The following is a 22,869-nucleotide window of genomic DNA, read 5'->3' as shown; positions in this document are numbered from 1 at the left end:
TTTTTCTGGTATAGTGGTAACAATAAATCAAATCCCCAAGTTATGCAACAAATGTAGTATTTGGAATTTTTAAAAACATTTTGAATGCTGTTAGACCTGCTGAATCGCAAACGATTTTATGGTGAAAATAACACCAGGAAGTTCCATTTATGCCGTTTAACTTTTCCAAGGTCTTCCGTTTCACGTACCACTCGCTAGCCACACGCTCCATTCATCCGTGTGCCTGTGTTCACCGGTGTTATACTACGCAGCTGGTATTGTGTGGGAGAAGAGGGCCACGAGCATGTCAGGCTCAACTTCCCCGCCTCCCACAGTGGAGGCTGTGGGCACTGAGGGATGTTTTCCCCCAGGATACAAACCGTTCAAACCCGAGGAGCACGGACTGGAGCGCGGGTTCCGCCTTACAAGCTTTTCGGAACTGAAGGGATGAGGCTGCAAAGTCCCGCAGGAGGCTCTGCTCAAACTCCTGGCGGGACTGGAGCCGGACCGGGCCGACGGGACAGGGAAGGCCGGAGACCAAGCTTCGGAGTTCGGCCAACAGCTACCTGGCCCACGACTAGGTAAAGGACAAATTCGAAGTTAGTAGAGCTAGCCATTATACTCTAAAACCCAAGTTAACGTCAGTTAGCTAATGCAACTGTTGCTAACCTAGCTAGCTTGTGTTTACTAATGGCAGCTTATTTGACAGAAAGCAATGGGCGGAAAACACTTTAAGATTCAAATACACACACACACACACACACACACTATATTGATAGCTAAAGCTACCCATATAGTGCTTAGCTTTAGCTTGAATAGTGCTTTAGCTTGGCTAAATAATTAATAATTAATACATGTAATAGTTAACTAACCAGGCAAGTATAGGACACGTGTTTTGCGAGTTATCAAATTACCACACGGTAAGTATGAGTCAGCAGAAATGTCTCGGATGCTCTGAGTGCGAAGTTCGTGCAGATAGTCCAATGTTCCTGTTGTAACTGACTTGCACACTTTCTAACTCCGTGTAACAGCAATATACAAAGTTACACTGAGTAACCCCCAAAGATTAAAACAAATTCATGTAAAGTTCAGACAGTGTCAGGCAATTCCGTGTAACAGTCCCGTAATAACTAGACTACTAAATTTGTTTAACTGCAGTTAAATACGGACTACCAAAAATAAAAAGTAGTAGTAACACAAAATAAGTCAACTTTTGTTTGCTTGTCTTGTCCTCATCCTTGTGGTGTGTTTACAGGCATAGGGATGGACTCCGCTGTCATTCCTCTGAGACATGGAGGACTGTCACTTGTCCAGACCACAGATTTCTTTTACCCTCTGGTGGAAGATCCATACATGATGGTGAGTTTACTAGCATGCATTTCCCGCCACTAAGCATTACTACACAGTACATGGGCAAGGAGGGAAAGCTATGCAAACAACGTAACAGGATAACTTGCTGATAATTAGGCATCTTTGTTTAAAGTGACATCTTTTTTTTTTCTTTTTTATAGTATTATAGCAGTATAATAGGAGATTTTAGCCCATAAAACCAAAACCTCAAATGCACATATTAAATTATTACTTATTTTGTCCAAAACAGTACTGCAGACTATAATATCAAGATTTAAAAAAAAAAAAAAAAAAAAAAAAACACATCGCAGGCAATTAGACTGTGATACTGTGATAAAGCTTCCAGCTCCTTCTGTTCATTAGTTATGCCATTGGCAGTTTTTGGTGAGGATTTCTGTCTTTGAGTGCCACCTATCTATGGGAGCTTTGTAAAGCTAACAGTCACATGACTGTTACTCTCTCTCCGTTTGTCTTACAGGGCAGGATAGCATGCGCTAATGTCCTCAGCGACCTCTATGCCATGGGCATCACAGAGTGTGACAACATGCTGATGCTACTGAGTGTCAGCCAGAAGATGAATGAAAAGGTAGGATTTTGTGTGCTGTGTTGAGTCAGTCTCTGATGTGATTATGAAGTGGGGGCTGTCAACAGATTTGTGTCCTTGTAATTTTCATAAACAAATGAACATTGATTAAAGCTAGCATAAGCGCTTCGTTGATAGTTTATGGTCATGTGTTTATGCATGTGTGAAACAGGACCGTGAGCGCGTGATGCCGCTGATGATTCGAGGCTTTCGTGACGCAGCAGAAGAGGGAGGAACTTCAGTGACAGGTGGACAGACTGTGATAAATCCCTGGATCATTGTGGGAGGAGTAGCATCGGTCGTCTGCCAGCCTAATGAGTTCATTATGTGAGTACCTGAAACAGCTTTACTTTACTATAGTTAGATCACCCCAGTCTGTCAGTGGTGCAGTTCTCCTTAATTGAATTCCAGTTTTAAAAGCACCGGTTTTGATATCAGTGATGCAGATTGGTTGGTATTACATCACTGTTAATGTTTATTTTAATTGGTCAATTAGAATTTCACCTCATATTTATTACATTTTTACAGACCTCTTTATGTCCTTTTGGACCTGATCTTCCCTTTTCCCAACTGTTAATGCAATCCTACCTCTGTAACAAGGAAATCAGGGTCATAATTAACACTGTTAACAAACCTCCAGAACCCCTGAAACTACATTGAATTGTAATAATACTTTAACATTTTGTGTTCAACTGTGGCCACAGATTTACATTTTCTTCTTGGCAGGGATGATGCATGTGCATGACAAATGGAGGTGCACATGCGTTCTTAATGTAATTATCAAATAATACCAATAATGACTGGGAATACAACAAATTTGTTATTTTTAAACTTATTCGTGACAAACTTATCAATATCAGGCTTTTCTTGAGAGTCTTATATCTACATTTAGTTCAACTCCTGACATAGCTAAGCCAGGTCTCTACTTAGTTCTAGATAGAGTGGCCTTCAACTCAGTGGTACTTCAGTGTAAAACAAGGACTACTGCAGTCCAAGTAGGTGGAGTTGGAGTCTGCCTCACAGCAGGACAAGACCTGCATAACTGAACTAGCCAGGATGCCTGGGGAGGAAGGGCCACATCCAGCTAAGCTTTCATAACAAGAGTGAGGGTGTTTGAGCAGCTGTGAAACATGGGGGACCACACAAGTCAACTCTGTGTTGTGAGACGCTCTGCATTCTTATCTCTTACAGCTACAATATTCTGGGTATGACTAACTTTTATTGCTCATCGGCAATAAAATTCTATTGAACAATAAAAGTTCTGCCAGTGCCTCATTAGCAGAGATGCCTGTGAAGACAAAGAAACAAAGACCTTTTATGAATAACGCATTATGAAAGGTTGTGACTCACAAAATGCAAAGATTTGCATGTTTTATGTTTACGTTTTGTTTTATTTTCCAGGCCTGATGGGGCTGTACCAGGTGACGTTTTGGTGCTGACCAAACCTCTGGGCACTCGGGTGGCTGTAAACGCTTATCTGTGGATCGATCAGGTTAGCCATTCAACTGTGTTCACAGAAATATTAAGTGTAATGTTGCCACAGGAAACCAATTGAGAGTTTCCTTAGCTGTGTGTTTGGGATCATTGTCTTGCTGAAACATCACCCTCGTTTCATCCTCATCCTCCTGGTAGATGGCAGCAGACTTTTATCATGAATGTCTCAGTACATTTTTCCTTTCATCCTTCCTTCAGTGTTATATGTAGTGTGGTAGCTTTGTTGGCTAGCTGAAAACAGCCCCACACCATGATATTAATTGGCACTTGGTTGACAATATCTGGTGAGAATTGCATGCTGACACATTTGGAAAAATGTTTACAAGAAAGACAATATGTATTGGTTACTTCTGGTCACATGAGCTAAAATTGCTCCAGTTCTTTGATGAAACGCCCAAGACTGCTGACAGGGTTTGTGTCCGTGTAACAAAAAAATGTTTTGTTTGCTAACAGTTCTCCTTCCTGCAAAGGTTCACAGCTGCCATGTGTGGGTCATTGTGCATGTAGAAATGTATAAAAGCACTGCTTTGAAGATTAATTATCTTGTTGTTGTTTTTGTTTTACCAGCCTGAAAAGTGGAACAAGATCAAGCTGGTTGTCACCAAAGAGGAAGTTATAGAGGCCTATCAGGAAGCTATGTTTTCCATGGCAACCCTTAACCGCACAGGTACACTACTTTGATTAAGATCTTGAGTCGTTAGTGGTCATGCAAATGTATTATTAGTTAACTATTTAACTAAATAATGTTTAAATTACAGTTAGCAGACTTTATATCAGCTGTTATTGATTAATTTATTTTCCCTTTTCTTTCTTGTGGTTCTACTCTGGCTCATTCACATTTTGCCTCCAGCGGCGGGTCTAATGCACAAGTACCAGGCCCACGCTGCCACAGACGTGACTGGTTTCGGCTTGTTGGGTCACGCCAACAACCTGGCAAGACAGCAGCAAAACGAGGTGGCCTTTGTTATCCATAACCTTCCAATCATAGCCAAGATGGCTGCCATCAGTAAAGCCTGCGGAAACCTGTTTAACCTGCTTCAGGGCACTTCAGCTGAGACATCCGGTACAACCAGTGACATTAAACATGTGGTTAAATTTGAATAAATGCAGTATTTAAAGCTAGAAACTCACATCCCTTCTCCCCCCTCTTCTCCAGGTGGGCTGCTGGTGTGTCTGCCCAGAGAGCAGGCAGCCAAGTTCTGCTCAGAGATGAAAAACCTCAGCTCCGGAGCAGGGGGTCAGGGGGCGGTGGGCGGAGCGTGGATTATTGGTATTGTGGAGAAAGGCGACCGTCATGCTCGCATCATTGACAAACCCCGCATTATCGAGGTTCCACCCCGAGGAAGCCAGGCAGCAAATCAGGAAAACAGCTCCACCAGCCCTGACCCCAGTGTGTCATAGACACTGTCACCCTCTGACACTGTTCTGGTGTGTGTGTGCAAGAGAGAATAAGTGTGTCTATGTGTGTATTAATTGTTGTTCATCCCATCTACCTTTTCTGTCAAAAAGTTGACAGTGCACAGACCAAAACCCAGTGTCATGTGATCCACTGAGACAGGAAATGGACCACAGGCTGCATACATGTCCAGCTTTAGAAGGAGCTGCTAAAACATGGTGTACTTCTCATGTTTCATGTTGTAACTTCAGGGCACAATGTACTGCCTCTCTCAGCATTATTTTTCCCTGTTGCCTTTCATATAGAAAACTTGTTTTATATGATTTATCAAAATCATAAACAGCTTCTGGAAAATGAGTTTCAGTTCTATAAAAAAGAAAAATACTGAATCATACTTGCCCAAAGTAGCAAATAATGAGAAGTGTGTGTGTGTGTGTGTGTGTGTGTGTGTGTGTGTGTGTGTGTGTGTGTGTGTGTGTGTGTGTGTGTGTGTGTGTGTGTGTTAGTTATGGTTGGATTAGGGTGATTTATTTTAGGATGTATGGCTAACATTAAATGTGTTAATTTGGTGACAGTTTACTGTGGAAAAGAAATGATGTATCACTCCTAGAACCTGGCTCTGCCCACGCCATCCAGAGGAAGGTTTGAGCAGCTTCCTTTGGGACCTGTTGGGCCGTGTTCAGATTGTCCACCTGGGTCAGCAGTCGCCTGACCGCCCAAGCACAAAGTCCGCCCTTCCTTGTTAATGAAGCTCTGCCTTTCAAACCCCAACCAGCAGGGCCGGGCAGAGTGGATGTTTGTCTCTGGATCAGGGATTGGACTTTCAGTGCTGGAGGTCTAGTGCTGTCTGTTTGTAGATTTCTTGCTTTTCACAATCAAATAAACCCATCATCAATTTAGACCAAAGTGCTGTTTGGGTCTTATGCAACTGTAGTGTGAAGGCACGTTTTTATTTTTACACCAAGAAACCTTCACTGAAAAGTGCTAAGAATAACATTGAAGGGGTTTGGAGCAGTCTGAAGCCTGATCTTTTGCCTCACAGGGATTAGTACATACAATGAGTTCATTATTTGAACCTTTGGTCATGTTTAATACAAGCATACACCAGTCGTGTCAGGACTGTACTGCCGTGTTGTTAGTATCAGTCATCCTGCTTGCTAGTATACTTGTAATATTAAGCTGCTCAGACAGCTCCTCCATCACTGGTGTTGACTTGGACATTCAGACAACGTCCAAATTCACAAATGTTAATCTCACATCATATTCATTTCTAGATTAATAGCTACTCCAGCATTTTGACATTGAGACCGTTGACCCATTTTACTTTGTGGGACTGACACACATCCATCACTACGCATGTGCCTCATTTAGCATGATCTTGTTCTGGAAGACAAAAAAAAAACATCCACTGAGACCTACCTACCTACCTGGAGTAAATAGAGTAGTATTGATCTACTGGGTGGATGAATATATGCAAATGCACTGCTAACAGTTTTTCAGTTAAATTCTGGATTTTGTCATCTTCAAATGGCTGCATGCGTAGAAAGTTATAGCGGCATACGGCCTGATTTACACTGGGTTACCAAAGTGATCTGTGTACAGATAGCTGATCCATGCATGTTTGCATGTAAACCTGATGCTGTCTGAGGGATTTCCATGGAAATCAGTGAGTCCCTCCCTGGACAACACAAGAATAAGTTCACAGGAGTAGGTTGAATTTTGGTTATTTTTAAATCACCTTATTTGTGCCACCATTTCCTGCATAAACATCAGTGCAGGATAAAACCAGATGAAATGTTCTGGACAGAAGAGACGCATTACAAGTTTTCTGTAATTTCAACCAAATCAATTTAAAGCAAAATGTAACAATATTGAGTGAAAATCATATTGTTTTCCCCATTTTTTCCATAACCAACTTTGAGCATCAGCATCATGGGATATATCAGTTTCAATAGGAAAACTACAAGTTAATGTTTAATGTAAAGGAACTGAGCTCTTGCTGCTACTCTCCTAGCTTCTGACTTTCCACATTTGCATCTGGACCAACATTCATGTGCATGATTTAAAAAAAATATTTTCTTTTGATTATAGCAGTCTTGTCATAATTATTTGAGTTTATTCTTATGCTATACAAAGTCTGATTATCAGCCAAGAGTAGAAAAGGACTGTATGGTCCCAGACATCCAGGGATGAAATATAGATAATTTAGTTTAATAGTTGGTTTGTGGATCTACAAATTTGATCTTTTTTGCTGTGTGCATTTACTTTTCTGTTTTAAACAATACTATGCTTATAGAAAGAATGTAACAAGGGTCACTGAAACTCAACAGTTTCTTAGGTGCCTGCAGTGGTTTAATCCAGCTCTGCTCTAGGCAGTTAAATCTATAAGACTGTACCCTATGTCGGTCTGCACACGATTAACAACCACTGTCAGATGGAGTAAATGGAGTAAAGCAACATTTTCCACCGAAATATAAACAAAGTATCAGATAGGGGAGAGTATTACCTTTGTCGTGCTATACTCACGCCAGCCAGCAGAGAGCAGCGTGGGATTAAAACGAGAAAAACAACACTGAAGAAGAAATGCGGATGTGTAGAGGGAGTAATTATTCTAGTCCTTTTTGTTGTGTTGTTACGGATGAACTTCGTCCTTCAAAGTGCTAAACGGTAACGCTTTTAAAATGAACAAGTTCGTGTGTTACTGGGTCATATAAAAGCTTTGCGTTTTATCTCACCGGCTGAACGCTGGGTCACCGGCTGCGTTATCAAAACAACAGCCAGAGGTGCAATTGGACCTGCTTGTTACTGACAAGCAGAATGATGTTTTTTGTGTCTCTTAGCTACCATGCCTTATCTGGGCGGGGAGGAGACGGTGAGGGAGCTGAGGAGAGCTCTGTCCAACCCCAACGTCCAGTCAGACCCGCTGCGGTACAGGAACACCATCCTCAAAGTGATCAGGTACTCATCTCATCCCTCTGCTCAGCCACCAGGCGCTGCGGTTTGCCTGCAAGGTCGCATTCATCTGTCAAACGGGGCCGGTGTTCCAGATCTACTGGCGTTTAGATCAACTGGCGTTGGTCGAACAGATGTGTGGCAGTCTTGCGTTTCAGGAGCTGCTACCGACAAACCAGCAAAAAAAACGCCAAATGTGTCATCTGTGACACTTGTGAGGTTATCTCAAACACACTCTGTCAGCAGAGGTGGGACCAAGTCATTGTTTTGCAAGTCTCAAGTAAGTCTCAAGTCTTTATCCTCAAGTCTCAAGTCAAGTCTCAAGTAATGTCAGGCAAGTCAGAGTCGAGTCTCAAGTCACTGGTGTAAAAGTCCAAGTAAAGTCACAAGTCTGAAATTTTGAATTTCAAGTCCTTTCGAGTCTTTAAAAAAAAAACGAAAAAAGGATGTTGCAGTTATGCTAAATGTAAATATTAGACCATGTAATTTTTAAATCTGTGTTTTTCTCAACACATGACAAAATAGTGAACTTAGAAAATATACACAAATTGTGAAATTGCACCTCTTTAAAATGCAGCTCAATTAAACCTAGCTCCAAGAATAATTTTCACTGACAGTTCTGCGATAAGCTGCATGTTATTCTTGGATGCGCTTGTAGGACCGGCTTTAAAATCGCATGACAAAAATATCATACACATTAAAAAAAAACTGCATCACCAACGTAGCCTGGACAACATTTGCTAGTTAGATGAAGTCAGCTATCTCATCGTAGCATATTTATGTGCATATTTATAATCATACGGTTCTTGGAGTGAGTGCACACACTCATGAAGTTTAGTAACTTCAGGTCACTGCAACAAGCCCAGGTACAGTTTACCGACGGATGGGTGCAGGACCTTGAAATGCACCGTGTAGAACAAAAGACCATCGTACGTATCATAAGTTTACCAGTCTCACAAATCGTCGTCATAAATACACATTCGTTAACCGTTTATTAATAGGACCTTTGAGCTCAACGGTAATTAATTAGTAGTGGAAATAATTTCTGGTACGCATTACAGAAATGTAGCAGTGACAATAATATTGTATGCTGTAATCGTACTGGGCAATTAGTGATACAAAACAACTGTTTTATCCTGTGAATAAAAGTATGTTTTTGTCAATGTACCATAATAACAGAAGCGAAACACAATATTGTGTCAGGACAATTCACTATTTATGCACAATAAACAAAGGAGCATAGCGCGACAATTTCTGTTCAGCGCCAGACTTGCTTGTAACCTATATCACCAATTATGTTATGAAAATGACGCATTAACTACAACAGAAGACTGACCTTTGTGGGAATGCTTGGAGCAGACTAACCTGTGAGCTGGAGTGTTCTGGGACGTTATATTTGGTCTTTGAATGGCTGCGATCCAGGCCATCCGTCGCCTCTTTGTTACTTCGGAAACATGGCTCGAACAATTTCTCTTAAACGTCGTAATCCAATAACAACCGATTTCTTTACCCGTCGGCTTCCCGTGGCTGTCATGTGACCGGCTATTGCAGTTAATAATACAACAGCTTCTTGCCATTTTTTGTGTTTCTTTTTATCGCTGTATAACTGATTTCAATTAAAAGCCTGCGTGCGCTAGTACCTCTTGCCACGAGTTCCCAGAATCCTTTGTGGTTCTACCCCAGAATGACATCACATTTTCAATCTCTATATGCATGTTACATTTTATATTTGGGGTAAAATATCAAGTCTTTTCAAGTAAACCAGTTCAAGTCCAATTCAAGTCCCAGGTCATTGGTGTAAAAGTCTAAGTCAAGTCACAAGTCTTACAACATTTTTTCAAGTCAAGTCTAAAGTCATAAAATTAATGACTCGAGTCTGACTCGAGTCCAAGTCATGTGACTCGAGTCCACACCTCTGTCTGTCAGTCTTGATGCTGTTGAACAACAAAATGTTTAAAAATGTGGCGAGTTTACCTGGCGATATCCTCATGCGCGACGCAATCGCGAAAACAGCAAACAATTAACACCACGCCGATGTTGTTCACGGGACAGCAAGAGTAAACGATCGGGAGACTCTTGTCGTCGTTATCGTTCCCCTCGCACGGTTTATTTCTCCGAATTCAGCGTTTTTGCTTCATAACTACAGCATGCAGTTTACTTTGTGCACTAACATGGAGTCGAGTCAACCAGCGCCACCTCTGGCCAAGTGCCACAGCCTACAGCCAGATCAACTTGTGACACACATCTACACCACGTTTGAATTCGTGTCATGCACATTTGTACCTTTCAATTGTGTCTGTTTGTGCGTCATGCAAATAAACCTTTGAAATGAATGAAATGACACTAATATTTCACTAGTGTTGTAGTGTAGTCGTTAGTGTAGTCTGCCTGTGTCTTTTCTCTGCGAACAAACATTTTAGAGTTGGTTGTTATATACAGTCTGTATAAGTGTGGTTAATCTAATAAACATTTGTAAGGAGATGGCAGTTACTGTGAATTCACAGCAGTTACACAGTGATTAGTAATAAACAGCCAGTGAGAGTGAGTGGATTTAAGAAAGTCAGTGACTCAGGTGTGTCGCTTGGTTTGTCATCTGTTTGTGAGACTGGAGGAGACGTAGAAATCCTTTGTTTTAAATCTTAGTTAGGAAGGTTCCTGTTTGAAAACAAGCACTCTTTGTGAGAAATGCAAGAAATACATCTGCAGAAAGCACACAGTTACATTCTGTCCATCATGTGTACAAAATAGAAAATGTTGAGCATTGAAAAACTGAGAACGTTGGGCAAGTTCAAAAGAAATGTGTTTGTAAGAACGAAAAACCAAATTGTTCCTAAAATAGTTATGGAAAGTCTAACTGTTGTATGTCTGTGTTCTACATGTTTATCTAATGGAAAATAAAGTTGCTATTGTTTTATTGCAGTTTTTGGATAATTCTGAGTGGATTTACACAGTACGGATCTAAATGACCCGCAACAAAATCAATGTCAATTGTTTGTTCTTCAACTTAATACAAGGGTTAATTTCCAAAACTTGCTTATGATCTTCAATTTGTAGCAGATCCACTATCACACAGCAGCTGGAGCAGTCTCCAATGGAGGTCAGTCCACTGCTGCCACCTGTGGCCAAGTACCATAGCCTACTACTAGATTAACTTGTGACACATCTGCACCGGCTGCTATGATCACATTGAGTAGAGGCTGAGTGGCTGCACTAACCCCTGGTACATCCAGATCTACCCACAAACATGTTGACAGATACAATCCCGGCAATGTGGATTGTCAACACTGAATCAGTAAGCAAAGACAACAGGGATCAATTTCTTCTGTTTATTTAGCACCCACAACATTTGTAGTCGCCTTTTGTAGAAGCTTCTCGGATGAGAGGTGAAACGTCTTCAAGCAACTTAAAGAAGTCCAGACGCTTTTCTTTGCAAGCTCCTTTGACTACGATGACCTGGATGACTGAGAACCTTCACAGACATATTGCCGTACATTTTGGGAGGAACACCCTTCAACTGGTGCGGGAGTATGAAAGGGAATCAAGGAAACTAGCGGATTATAGGAACCATCTCCGTTTCAACCTAAGATGTAGACAAAGCAGAGTTGTTCCTAAGAGCCTGCGCCTTGGATCCACTGTCAGGGGATACAGAGCAGACTTGATTCTACAGAGAGCACAAAATCACCTTTTAAGTGAAAGGATAAGACAGGTCCATTTCACCATAGATGCCCTCCAGATCAAGATCAGCCAGACCCTGCAGGAACTGGAAATCCTTCTACCCTCTCCAATCTTAGAAGAGGTTTACAAGTTTGTGGACAAGGCTCAGCGGGCCCAACACTCTAAAGGAAAAGAAAGACAACGCAGGAAATTTCACACCTTGCTTTCAAAAACACACACTCATCATCCTGAACCTACACAACCCAGAGAAGAAAACACACCTGAAGTCAGTCAGGAGAAATGGGTTAAGAACTTTTCAGACAGGATTCTCACTGAACCTGAAAAGAGAGTATTAGCCAAAGGACTCAATTTTGCCATTTCTCCACAAAAGTTGCCCATAGTGGACCTCATCACAGCCACAGAATCTGCCATACGGATTAATAAATTATCACAGACAGAAGCAGAGCAAATCAGGATGAAAGTCTCAGCCACGCTCTCCAGTGCCAAAGTCCCTCCATCCAACCTCACAATACAGGAAAAGAAGGCCGTCGCTTCCCTGAGCAAAGACCACAACATCACTGTTTTACCAGCTGATAAGGGAAGATGCACCGTGGTCCTAAACACTACAGATTACCATACAAAGATCACTACTCTCCTCAGTGACAACAATACCTACGAAGCCCTAAAGCGAGACCCCACAAGCAGCTACAAAAAGAAAGTTATAGCTTGCCTTCAAGACTTTGAAAAGGACAAAATTATTGACCGCCTTACATATCACCGCCTTTACCCAGGGGATGCCATACCCTGCATTTACGGACTTCCTAAAATCCACAAGGAAGCTGTCCCACTCAAACCCATAGTCAGCAGCATAAACTCAGCCACTTATAACATTGCTAAACACCTTGCTACCATCCTTGCGCCTCTCGTGGGGAACACCCCACACCACATCAAGAACTCCACCGACTTCACCGACAAGGTCCAGAAACTTACCCTGGATCCAGATGAAACCATGGTGTCCTTTGATGTAGTCTCTCTCTTCACTTGCGTACCCACCACGGAGGCCGTGGAGACTGTCAGAAAACGACTACAAGAAGACAGCTCCTTGGAGGACAGGACCAACTTCACATCAGATCTGCACACTGTTAGACCTCTGCCTCACCACTACATATTTCAAGTACAACGAAGGCTTTTACAGACAAAAACATGGCTGTGCCATGGGCTCCCCCATGTCACCTATTGTAGCCAACCTTTACATGGAGGAAGTGGAAAGGAAGGCTCTTGGCTCTTTCAAAGGAAGAGTACCCAGCCACTGGTACAGATATGTGGACGACACCTGGGTCAAAATCAAGACACAAGAAGTGGAATCCTTCACTGCGCACATTAACTCTGTGGATAAAAACATCAGGTTCACCAGGGAAGACACAAAGGACAACTGTTTGCCTTTCCTGGACTGCGCCGTGCACATTGAAGAGAACGGCAAACTCAACATCGAAGTTTACCGGAAGCCCACACACACGGACCAGTACCTCCTCTTTGACTCCCATCACCCTTTGGAACACAAACTTGGAGTAATTAGGACCCTACACCACCGGGCAGAACATGTTCCCTCTAAGCCTGAAGGAAAAAAGAAAGAACACACACATGTAAAGGAAGCACTCAAAACATGCGGCTATCCTAAATGGGCGTTCTTAAAGTCAGCAAAGAGGCACAGAAAAGAAGACCAGACACCAGCGAGGGAGGATAAGAAGGACAGACGCAACAACATTGTCATCCCCTATGTAGCCGGTGTATCAGAGAAACTCAGGAGAGTTTTCTCCAAGCATGACCCAGCAACACGCTCAGACAAAAACTGGTTCACCCGAAAGACAAAACGCCAAAACACAAACTTAACAATGTGATGTATGCTGTACTGTGCCACTTCACAAGCGCATGGCACAACACAGAAGAGCCACCTCCACAGGACAAGACTCAGCAGTCCATCTGCATCTTAGGATAAAGGACACTCTTTCGAGGATACCAATGTTCACATTTTGGACAGAGAGGACAGATGGTTTGAAAGAGGAGTGAAAGAAGCCATCTATGTCCACTGTGAGCGACCATCTTTGAACAGAGGCGGGGGTTTACGACACCAACTCTCTGCCATCTATAATCCAGTTTTGAGATCCCTTCCCAGACGCCTTAACGCCCACTGGGCCATCTGACCTCAGGAATTCGCATGATAAGGTGGGGCCAGGTTTCACAATGAACACACCCGAAACTCTGGCTGATTGGGACCCACACCCAGTTTCACACCTTGGCTCAGGCGATTAGAGGATCATCAGGGGGTCCTTTTGTCCCTCTGTGGGGGGTTACTCTCACTAGGTTTATATCTGGGACTCTCCACCATTTGACCTTAGAACTGAAGAAGCTTCTCGGATGAGAGGTGAAACGTCTTCAAGCAACTTAAAGAAGTCCAGACGCTTTTCTTTGCAAGCTCCTTTGACTACGATGACTACGATGACTGACTGAGAACCTTCACAGACAATTGAAAGGTACAAATGTGCATGACACGAATTCAAACATGGTGTAGATGTGTGTCACAAGTTGATCTGGCTGTAGGCTGTGGCACTTGGCCAGAGGTGGCGCTGGTTGACTCGACTCCATGTTAGTGCACAAAGTAAACTGCACGCTGTAGTTATGAAGCAAAAACGCTGAATTCGGAGAAATAAACCGTGCGAGGGGAACGATAACGACGACAAGAGTCTCCCGATCGTTTACTCTTGCTGTCCCGTGAACAACATCGGCGTGGTGTTAATTGTTTGCTGTTTTCGCGATTGCGTCGCGCATGAGGATATCGCCAGGTAAACTCGCCACATTTTTAAACATTTTGTTGTTCAACAGCATCAAGACTGACAGAGTGTGTTTGAGATAACCTCACAAGTGTCACAGATGACACATTTGGCGTTTTTTTTGCTGGTTTGTCGGTAGCAGCTCCTGAAACGCAAGACTGCCACACATCTGTTCGACCAACGCCAGTTGATCTAAACGCCAGTAGATCTGGAACACCGGGCACACATTTGCTTTTGGGAACCTGCTTACCACCCCAACCCATCCCCCATGCAATTTAAGTTAATTGTCACTGGAAAAAGCAGGTGTTAGCTAGCAGCTAACTGGAAATATGAAAGAATGACATCATTTTTGTGGGAAATTACAATACAGCTTTGTTGGTTCTGTAGATGACTGCTATTGTTGTAGATTTATGTAGATATCTGTGCACAAGGAAATCAGCTTCATTGTAAATGTGCTGGATTCCATGTTTATGAGAAATACGAGTTTGGCAGTCTTTTATTAGACATTGACTTCTATTCAGTATTCTATTCAGAAGTTATTTATTAAAATCAGAGGTAATGCTGTGTGCTTAGCTGATGGAGAGCAGGTTGCTATGGTTATGGTTAAGGATGATGGTTTAAATCGACATTATGAGCCTACACATGCAGAGAACTATAAGAACTTGACTGATGCAGAACAAGAACAGACATCTGCAAAAGCAGCAAGGACTTTTTACCAAGCTGTACACAACCAGGAGCTTTGTCGATATTCTCACAAAATTGCAAAAAACACTTAGTCATTTCATGATGAGGATTTTAAGAGTGTTTGTTGTCCACAAGGCAGCCCAGTTGAAACTTCCCACACATAAGGAGAAATGCTCAGAAGAAACTATGTGAACAAACATTCTCAGTAATGATGTTTAACAAATTGAGATACAGTCCCTGCACACTTGTATCAGTACATTCTTCCAACTGCTGACAACGAGTCATAAGCATCTAACTGTGAATAAGAAGAAAATGAGATAATCGCAGTGAAAATGGTTGTAAATTGTTGTCAGCGTTGTTAACATTCTGCTTATTTATTGTGGAAGCTCAGATTGATGAAATTCATTTTACACCCAATTGAACAGTCCCACATGTGGCTCGATTCACTATGATTCATTTTTGTGTCTTTTGTAAAGTCTCGCTCTTTGCTGTGTCTTTGACGGAAAGAGAGCTGAAGTGTTGAAACAACAGAAAAAAACAGCAAGCTACTTAATTCAACATCCCTTGTGTTAACAGATGCGTTAAACTGTAATCACTTTGTGAAACACTGGTGTAGACTACATATCATAAACAATCTGGAAAGTTAGGCAACATTAAACAAATACATAAAACTATACTAAAAGTATGGATTCTAGTAATTCAAATACAATTTAAGGATCATGAAAAATACACGAGAAACATCAAAATGGAAAGCTGTGAGGAGATGGACCCAGGAAAACAGGGCTCTTTTTTTACATTGGCTTCATTATTAAGACCCCAAAGTTCCATTCGCCTTTTATATAAATAATATTGGAAAGGAAAGTGAACATATAAGCATTATACAACCCCTAGGTACCAATCGTACCCCTCAGTAGTAACACTCTGTTGTTTTGACTAATACTCCCCTTTGTTTCAATGGCTTAAGACCAACTAGGACTAGTGACATAGCACTAACATCACTGCTGACTGGGGGTTTATCATCCTGTTTTCACTACGAAGCAGTAGATCATTTCAAGGAAAGACGTAAGCTGAAGGTTTAAAGTGGACTTATTCTGTTCCAATAATGAATGTTGATCTTAAACACTGGGCAACATTAAAAAGAAAATTAGGTCAATATATGAAGATATACAGTACTGTGCAAAGGCTTGAGCCACCCCTCATTTCTTTATATTTTGCTTTCAGGCACCCAGACTTTCTTGTATGTTTTTTAAACAATATTTCACAAGGCTTTCTGACGTGTTTTTTTTAGACCTCAACTTCCTCTTTACTCATTTCCAGTCCAGTCCGTGTACCTCACTGTTTTCAGAGGGTTGTTTGTTGTTTGTTTTATATTATATATATTTCTTATCACTAACTTATGAAGGAAGCATTAAAGCATAAAAAGATGCCTAACTGAAGGGATGAATCATTGTGTCTGCACATAACTGACAACTTAGTAGCAAAGGCCTAGTTTGTGCTTTGTATTCTTTGTATTCTTTAGGCTCTTTTTTTACTAGCAGCCTGTTGCAAAAATACATAATTTGTTCCAATTTGTTTGTTAAATTTACAGAAATGCCAACAGTAACAGTAACAGTAATTCAATTTTATTTATATAGCGTCAAATCACAACATAAGTCGCCTCAAGGCGCTTCATAGATACAGAGAAAAACCCAACAATCATATGACCCCCTATGAGCAAGCACTTTGGCAACAGTGTTTGAAAGACATGAAATAGTATTTTTGCTCTAATGAGGTTAAAACTATTAGCCTAAAACTATCTCAAAGTGGCGTGCAGGCTGTCCCTAAAGAAACCGAGGACAAAAGCAGAAGTGGCAGGCTTAAGAAATACTGTCTACCGCAGTTGAATGGTATCTGAAAACATGGTGGAGGCTCTGTCATGGTTTGGGGTTGCATTTCAGCCAGTGTGTTGGGGAGCATGCCAGAACTGATGGAATTATGAAGACAGAAAAGTACTGTCAGATTTAATCTACCGTGCAATACCATCCGGATAGCATCTGATTGGCAGTGGATTTGTTTGTCAGTACGGCAATGATTCCAAACAGAGTACCAATGCAGTAAAAACAAACCTATAGAGAAAAACACACAATGGAGCACTTGCTTCCCTAGAGCCCAGACGTGAATATTATTGAAGCAGTGGGGGATCATCTTGATATAGAGCAGAACAAAAGACAACCAGCTTCCAAAGGAGAGCTTTGGATCTCTTTCAAGAAGCCTGCAGAAATATTCTTCTCTGCACTCACATGTTTTTGAAATATCTGGGCACTGACAAAGTTGTGTTAGTAAGAAGAATATGTTAATGAAATGTTTGTTAAATGTGATGTTAAAAGGTTTTCCTGTGTCCTATCATTTCCTCTTGTTCCATGTGTCTCTTTCTTTGTTCTCTTTCCCCATTTTTCATTTTCCTTTAATCTTTCTTTCTCTATTTCAACTTTGACTGTCCCCTCCTTATTCATTCCCGCTTTTGTCTTTCTTCTTGTTTATCTGGCCCCCTTCTACTCCCCCTTCCATTTCAGGACCATGTCACAAGGGGTAGATGTGTCTGGCCTGTTCAGTGAGATGGTGAAAGCCTGTGCCACAGTAGATGTAGTCCAGAAGAAATTGGTTTATGTCTTCCTGTGTTCCTACGCCACTTTAAACCCGGAGTTGTCCCTGCTGGTCATCAACACTCTGAGGAAGGACTGCCAGGATCCAAACCCAATGGTCCGCAGTCTAGCCCTCAGGAACATGACCAACCTCAGGTGAGCTGTTGTACACAGGGACCTCAGTGTAAGCTGCCACATCCACTCATGACTGGTTTTGAATGTGTCTGTGTGCCAGGTTACCCAGCCTGGTGGAGTATGTGGAGCAGCCTCTAACAGCAGGACTGAGAGACAGAGCAGCCTGCGTACGACGTGTGGCTGTACTCGGCTGGGCCAAATTGCACAACCTCCATCCTAGCTCTGAGATAGGTGGGGATTTTTTTATCCTGTTAACACAGTTCTCTTCTTCTCTTGCAAGAAAGAAGAAAGTTAATCCCATCACTATTGATGTATCAGCAGGTGTGTTTCACTTGCTGATACATCAGCGTCATGTACAGAAACCTCTTGTTTGTGATTCTTTCCAGATGCAGCAGTGGTGAATGAACTTTACAGCCTCCTGAGGGACCCGGACCCCGTGGTGATGGTGAATTGCCTCCGAGCTTTGGAGGAGATCCTGAAGGAGGAGGGTGGTATCGCTATTAACAAACCCATTACCCACCACCTGCTCAACAGGTTGGTCCACAGTTAAAACATCAGATGAAATGTGGATACATGAAATCTGTCAAAATAAGGATGCTCTGGTATGCAGTTTATTTTACTGTTAGTGCTGAACTGCATTAGGTCTTTGATTAATTTCAATGTGAATTTTTTAGGGGCGTGCCCTACTGTTTTACCTTTAGGCAAAGTACAGTGGGGCAAAAAAGTATTTAGTCAGCCAGCGATTGTGCAAGTTCCCCCACTTAAAATGATGACAGAGGTCAGTAATTTGCACCAGAGGTACACTTCAACTGTGAGAGACAGAATGTGAAAAAAAAATCCATGAATTCACATGGTAGGATTTGTAAAGAATTTATTCGTAAATCAGGGTGGAAAATAAGTATTTGGTCACCTCAAACAAGGAAAATCTCTGGCTCTCACAGACCTGTAACGTCTTCTGTAAGAAGCTTTTCTGTCCCCCACTCGTTACCTGTATGAATGGCACCTGTTTGAACTCATCATCTGTATAAAAGACACCTGTCCACAGCCTCAAACAGTCAGACTCCAAACTCCGCCATGGCCAAGACCAAAGAGCTTTCGAAGGACACCAGGAAAAGTATTGTAGACCTGCACCAGACTGGGAAGAGTGAATCTACAATAGGCAAGCAGCTTGGTGTGAAAAAATCAACTGTGGGAGCAATCATCAGAAAATGGAAGACATACAAGACCACTGATAATCTCCCTCGATCTGGGGCTCCACGCAAGATCTCATCCCGTGGGGTCAAAATGATCATGAGAACGGTGAGCAAAGATCCCAGAACCACCTGGGGGACCAGGGGGGACCTGGTGAATGACCTGCAGAGAGCTGGGACCAAAGTAACAAAGGTCACCATCAGTAACACACTACAACGGCAGGGAATCAAATCCCGCAGTGCCAGACGTGTTCCGCTGCTGAAGCCAGTGCATGTCCAGGCCCGTCTGAAGTTTGCCAGAGAGCACATGGATGATACAGCAGAGGATTGGGAGAATGTCATGTGGTCAGATGAAACCAAAGTAGAACTTTTTGGTATAAACTCAACTCGTCGTGTTTGGAGGAAGAAGAATACTGAGTTGCATCCCAAGAACACCATACCTACTGTGAAGCATGGGGGTGGAAACATCATGCTATGGGGCTGTTTTTCTGCCAAGGGGACAGGACGACTGATCCGTGTTAAGGACAGAATGAATGGGGCCATGTATCGTGAGATTTTGAGCCAAAACCTCCTTCCATCAGTGAGAACTTTGAAGATGAAACGAGGCTGGGTCTTCCAACATGACAATGATCCAAAACACACCGCCCGGGCAACAAAGGAGTGGCTCCGTAAGAAGCATTTGAAAGTCCTGGAGTGGCCTAGCCAGTCTCCAGACCTCAACCCCATAGAAAATCTGTGGCGGGAGTTGAAAGTCCGTGTTGCTCGGCGACAACCCCAAAACATCACTGCTCTCGAGAAGATCTGCATGGAGGAATGGGCCAAAATACCAGCTACTGTGTGTGCAAACCTGGTAAAGACCTATAGTAAACGTTTGACCTCTGTTATTGCCAACAAAGGTTATGTTACAAAGTATTGAGTTGTATTTTTGTTATTGACCAAATACTTATTTTCCACCCTGATTTACGAATAAATTCTTTACAAATCCTACCATGTGGATTCATGGATTTTTTTTTCACATTCTGTCTCTCACAGTTGAAGTGTACCTCTGGTGCAAATTACTGACCTCTGTCATCATTTTAGGTGGGGGAACTTGCACAATCGGTGGCTGACTAAATACTTTTTTGCCCCACTGTAGGTAGCTGAAGTGGTGGATGGTGACACATCTAGAAAACTGTGAAATTTCACCAGAAGAAAACTAATCCCATCACAGGAAGAAGTTAAAAAAAGAGGGGGGGGGGGGGGGTAAAGAAGGAGAGGGTTGAAGAAAGCCATTAATTTGTTTCTAATGTTTTTACATTCTTCTCTTCATCTGCTACTCAGTTAATGGGGAAAAAAGGCATTCTGTCTTCTTACTGAAATTGAATTCATTTTTTGTCTAATGAGAGCCTTAATCTGCAGGACTGTCTGTGTGTGTGGCTATCATCCAGCCTTCTACAGATAGCTAATCATATCAGCAGAGCCAAATAGCTTCCTGTTAGACTTCTGTCTAAACCAGCATTATAGACAGGAAGAGCAATGTGCACATAAATATATTTCCCTGCATGTTTAACTATTGTAGCATAGCATAACACTGGCAACGTCCAGGTGACTTTCCTCAGCCGTATGTGCTACCAGGCTATTTTGTTTTATTCATTTTTGTCAGTGACAGCAAATTTCCACTACTGGCACTGGTGAGATGTAAGAACTTGCCCAGGAACTGACCCTAAATAATCACGCTTATAAAATCACATTTTATTCCATCACCTAACATCAAGATTATATTTTGTCCTAACATAGAAACTGTATTTGAAACTGATTTCTCAGTGGCAAAATGAGTTCGTAAACTATAATGAATGCACATCACATTATCAGTTTCAAACTGATAATGTGTTTTGGCTGAAAGGTAATACTTATGTTTGAGCTGAGCAGCTGTGGCTCACATATTACAGTCTGTCTCTCCTTCCTGTTTTTGTTTTGTTTTTTTCCCTTTCCTTTATGGTGTTATGTGGATAAAGGCAGTATGTGTAGTTTGTAGTTCATGTAAGTTTCGCTACTTGTTTTGTTACGCTTAGTGCAGACCTTCCCAAAGTGTGGGGGGCGCAGAGCCATTGCAGGGGGGGCGCGGTGTGAAAAGGGGAAAAAAAACAAAAACAAACAAGGCTTGGACACTGCTAGCACGGGGCAACCACACAAACGCAAAGCAGGAGATGAAGCATAGCTGAATATGTTTCCAAACCAACTTCATTTTAAGCCAAAGACTAGAAAATATGGTGAAGCATATTTTCTGTTAAGGGTTCAATATTGAGGAGGAGAGTAAAAACAACCATGGTCCAGAAGAGCTTGGTCAAACAATCGATTTTAATGACCACACGCAGCGTGGGGAGATGTACACTGCAAAACATCAGCTGTAGATCTCCGCCCAAAAAGACACTTCAGATTGCTTTTGATTCATCAGGGTTAACGCCCCCTCATGCATCATCAGATACAATACATGCATACGTCAAATCAAAACCACAATGACTTTTAACACAGTTTGAAAAGAACATTGTCTTCGTCTCCACGGCAGGTGCTTCCTGTCAATCTTCTGACTCTCGTTTCTCCAAAACCTCGGGCCATGCTCTGGAACAAACTACCAATTCTGCACACACAAAAATGCAGTTGCAAGAAAATATATCTGAACTCTCACCTAGAACATAAGCCTACCTAGTGTGTGTGTGTGTGTGTGTGTGTGTGTGTGTGTGTGTGTGTGTGTGTGTGTGTGTGTGTGTGTGTGTGTGTGTGTGTGTGTGTGTGTGTGTGTGTGGGTGGCTCGACCTCACACGAACTTTGTTTTATGAGAAGAGAGGCCAATTCTCATGTGCATAATAACCTAACTGAAACTATATCTGTAATATGTTGAATAAATGTTTTAATCAAGAACCTCTACTAAAAGCTTAATCAAAAGATATAAATGAATAAAAGACAATAATTAATAACCTGGTTATTCAAATAGCATCATCCAAACAGCTCCTCAAAGTAACTTTCACTTTCACAAGCACGCTCTGCAAAAGCCTGCGCTTCCTGTCTACTTTGGCACAGAGTGTACTCAGAGTGTACTCAGAGTTAGGGCCTTCTTTTATCAGAATCAGCACATACACATTTAAGATTTATAACAAGCATTCAAAAGCATTTAAGATTATTGATTTAACTCAACAGTTTAACGTGGTTATAACTGCACCTGTAATAAAGGCTAATTGGGTACCAATATGTTTAAACATCTGAATACAATATCAATACTGTAAACTGTATGATTAATGCAATGGTAATGATGATGATTATGATTATGAACCATAGCAGTAAATTAATTTCCCTGATCTCCACACTTCCCTTTGGCTTCACCTGCACAAGTGCCAAGGTAGGTCTACCCTGCAGAATTGGTCTTTCCTTCGTCTGGAGCAGCGCTGGGCTTTTCAAATCACGGACAAACCGTATCCCACATTCTTGATTTTTAGTTCACAAACACTTGTTGTAATGACTAACTACTCCTGACATTTTGGAGATGTTTGCTCTTTATACAGTAACGTTACAGTGGGATACAAATAATATCAGGCTCATCCTGCCACGATTTGTTCCCCCGGTTCAAATCACGGACAAACCGTATCCCACAGCTGTTTATGTTTTTAAACCCATTTTGCACAGAGAGACATTTTTTGAAAAATGTATTGATAGCAATGTTGAACATTACACAGGAAATAAACAACTACATGTAAAATAATTACACCGTGACACCCCTGCCTTTCTAAATGGAGGGACAGAAACTGTGTGTTTATATGTAAGCGTGTAAAACCTGAAGATAGAGACAAAATACTGTTAATCTGACTATCTGCCATTCTGCAATTCCTCTCACGTAAACAATAACGTGTTGCACAGCGTGACGTGAAAAAAGGCACATTTTCATGTAAAACAAAGGGGGGCCCAGCAAAAATTTTGGGAACCACTGGCTTAGTGGATGTGTACAGTGCTATGTTCAAAATAAATAAAGACA

The 22,869-nt window shown here is 41.9% G+C and overlaps 2 protein-coding genes across 3 annotated transcripts in view; both read left to right on the top strand.

The window, feature by feature from the left end:
* Window positions 1-5,703, top strand: sephs3 (selenophosphate synthetase 3). Of its 2 annotated transcripts, none has more exons than XM_026154781.2 (8): window positions 1-560; window positions 1,235-1,338; window positions 1,808-1,915; window positions 2,085-2,239; window positions 3,314-3,404; window positions 3,974-4,073; window positions 4,257-4,469; window positions 4,563-5,703. In XM_026154781.2, the coding sequence occupies exons 1-8, from the start codon at window positions 284-286 to the stop codon at window positions 4,805-4,807; spliced, it is 1,293 nt and encodes a 430-aa protein (XP_026010566.1). In that variant the 5' UTR covers window positions 1-283; the 3' UTR covers window positions 4,808-5,703. The 2 variants fall into 2 exon arrangements, with proteins under 2 accessions (XP_026010566.1, XP_080150693.1); XM_080294567.1 differs by having other exon boundaries at window positions 1-578.
* A 1,614-nt stretch (window positions 5,704-7,317) lies between these two features.
* The window catches only part of ap4b1 (adaptor related protein complex 4 subunit beta 1), a 46,327-nt gene continuing 30,775 nt past the window's right edge, over window positions 7,318-22,869 (top strand). The window contains exons 1-5 of the mRNA XM_026153306.2: window positions 7,318-7,469; window positions 7,643-7,760; window positions 17,473-17,697; window positions 17,777-17,907; window positions 18,063-18,210. Coding sequence (XP_026009091.1) covers window positions 7,648-7,760; window positions 17,473-17,697; window positions 17,777-17,907; window positions 18,063-18,210 — 617 coding nt within the window. The 5' untranslated portion in view covers window positions 7,318-7,469; window positions 7,643-7,647. The remainder of the gene's footprint in view (window positions 7,470-7,642; window positions 7,761-17,472; window positions 17,698-17,776; window positions 17,908-18,062; window positions 18,211-22,869) is intronic.

The sequence above is a fragment of the Astatotilapia calliptera genome, chromosome 20 (genome assembly GCF_964374335.1).
Source record: "Astatotilapia calliptera chromosome 20, fAstCal68.1, whole genome shotgun sequence".
NCBI classification, from domain to species: domain Eukaryota; kingdom Metazoa; phylum Chordata; class Actinopteri; order Cichliformes; family Cichlidae; genus Astatotilapia; species Astatotilapia calliptera.
The sequence above is the reverse complement of the archived record's forward strand: the minus strand, read 5'-3'. Positions and strand labels throughout refer to the sequence as shown.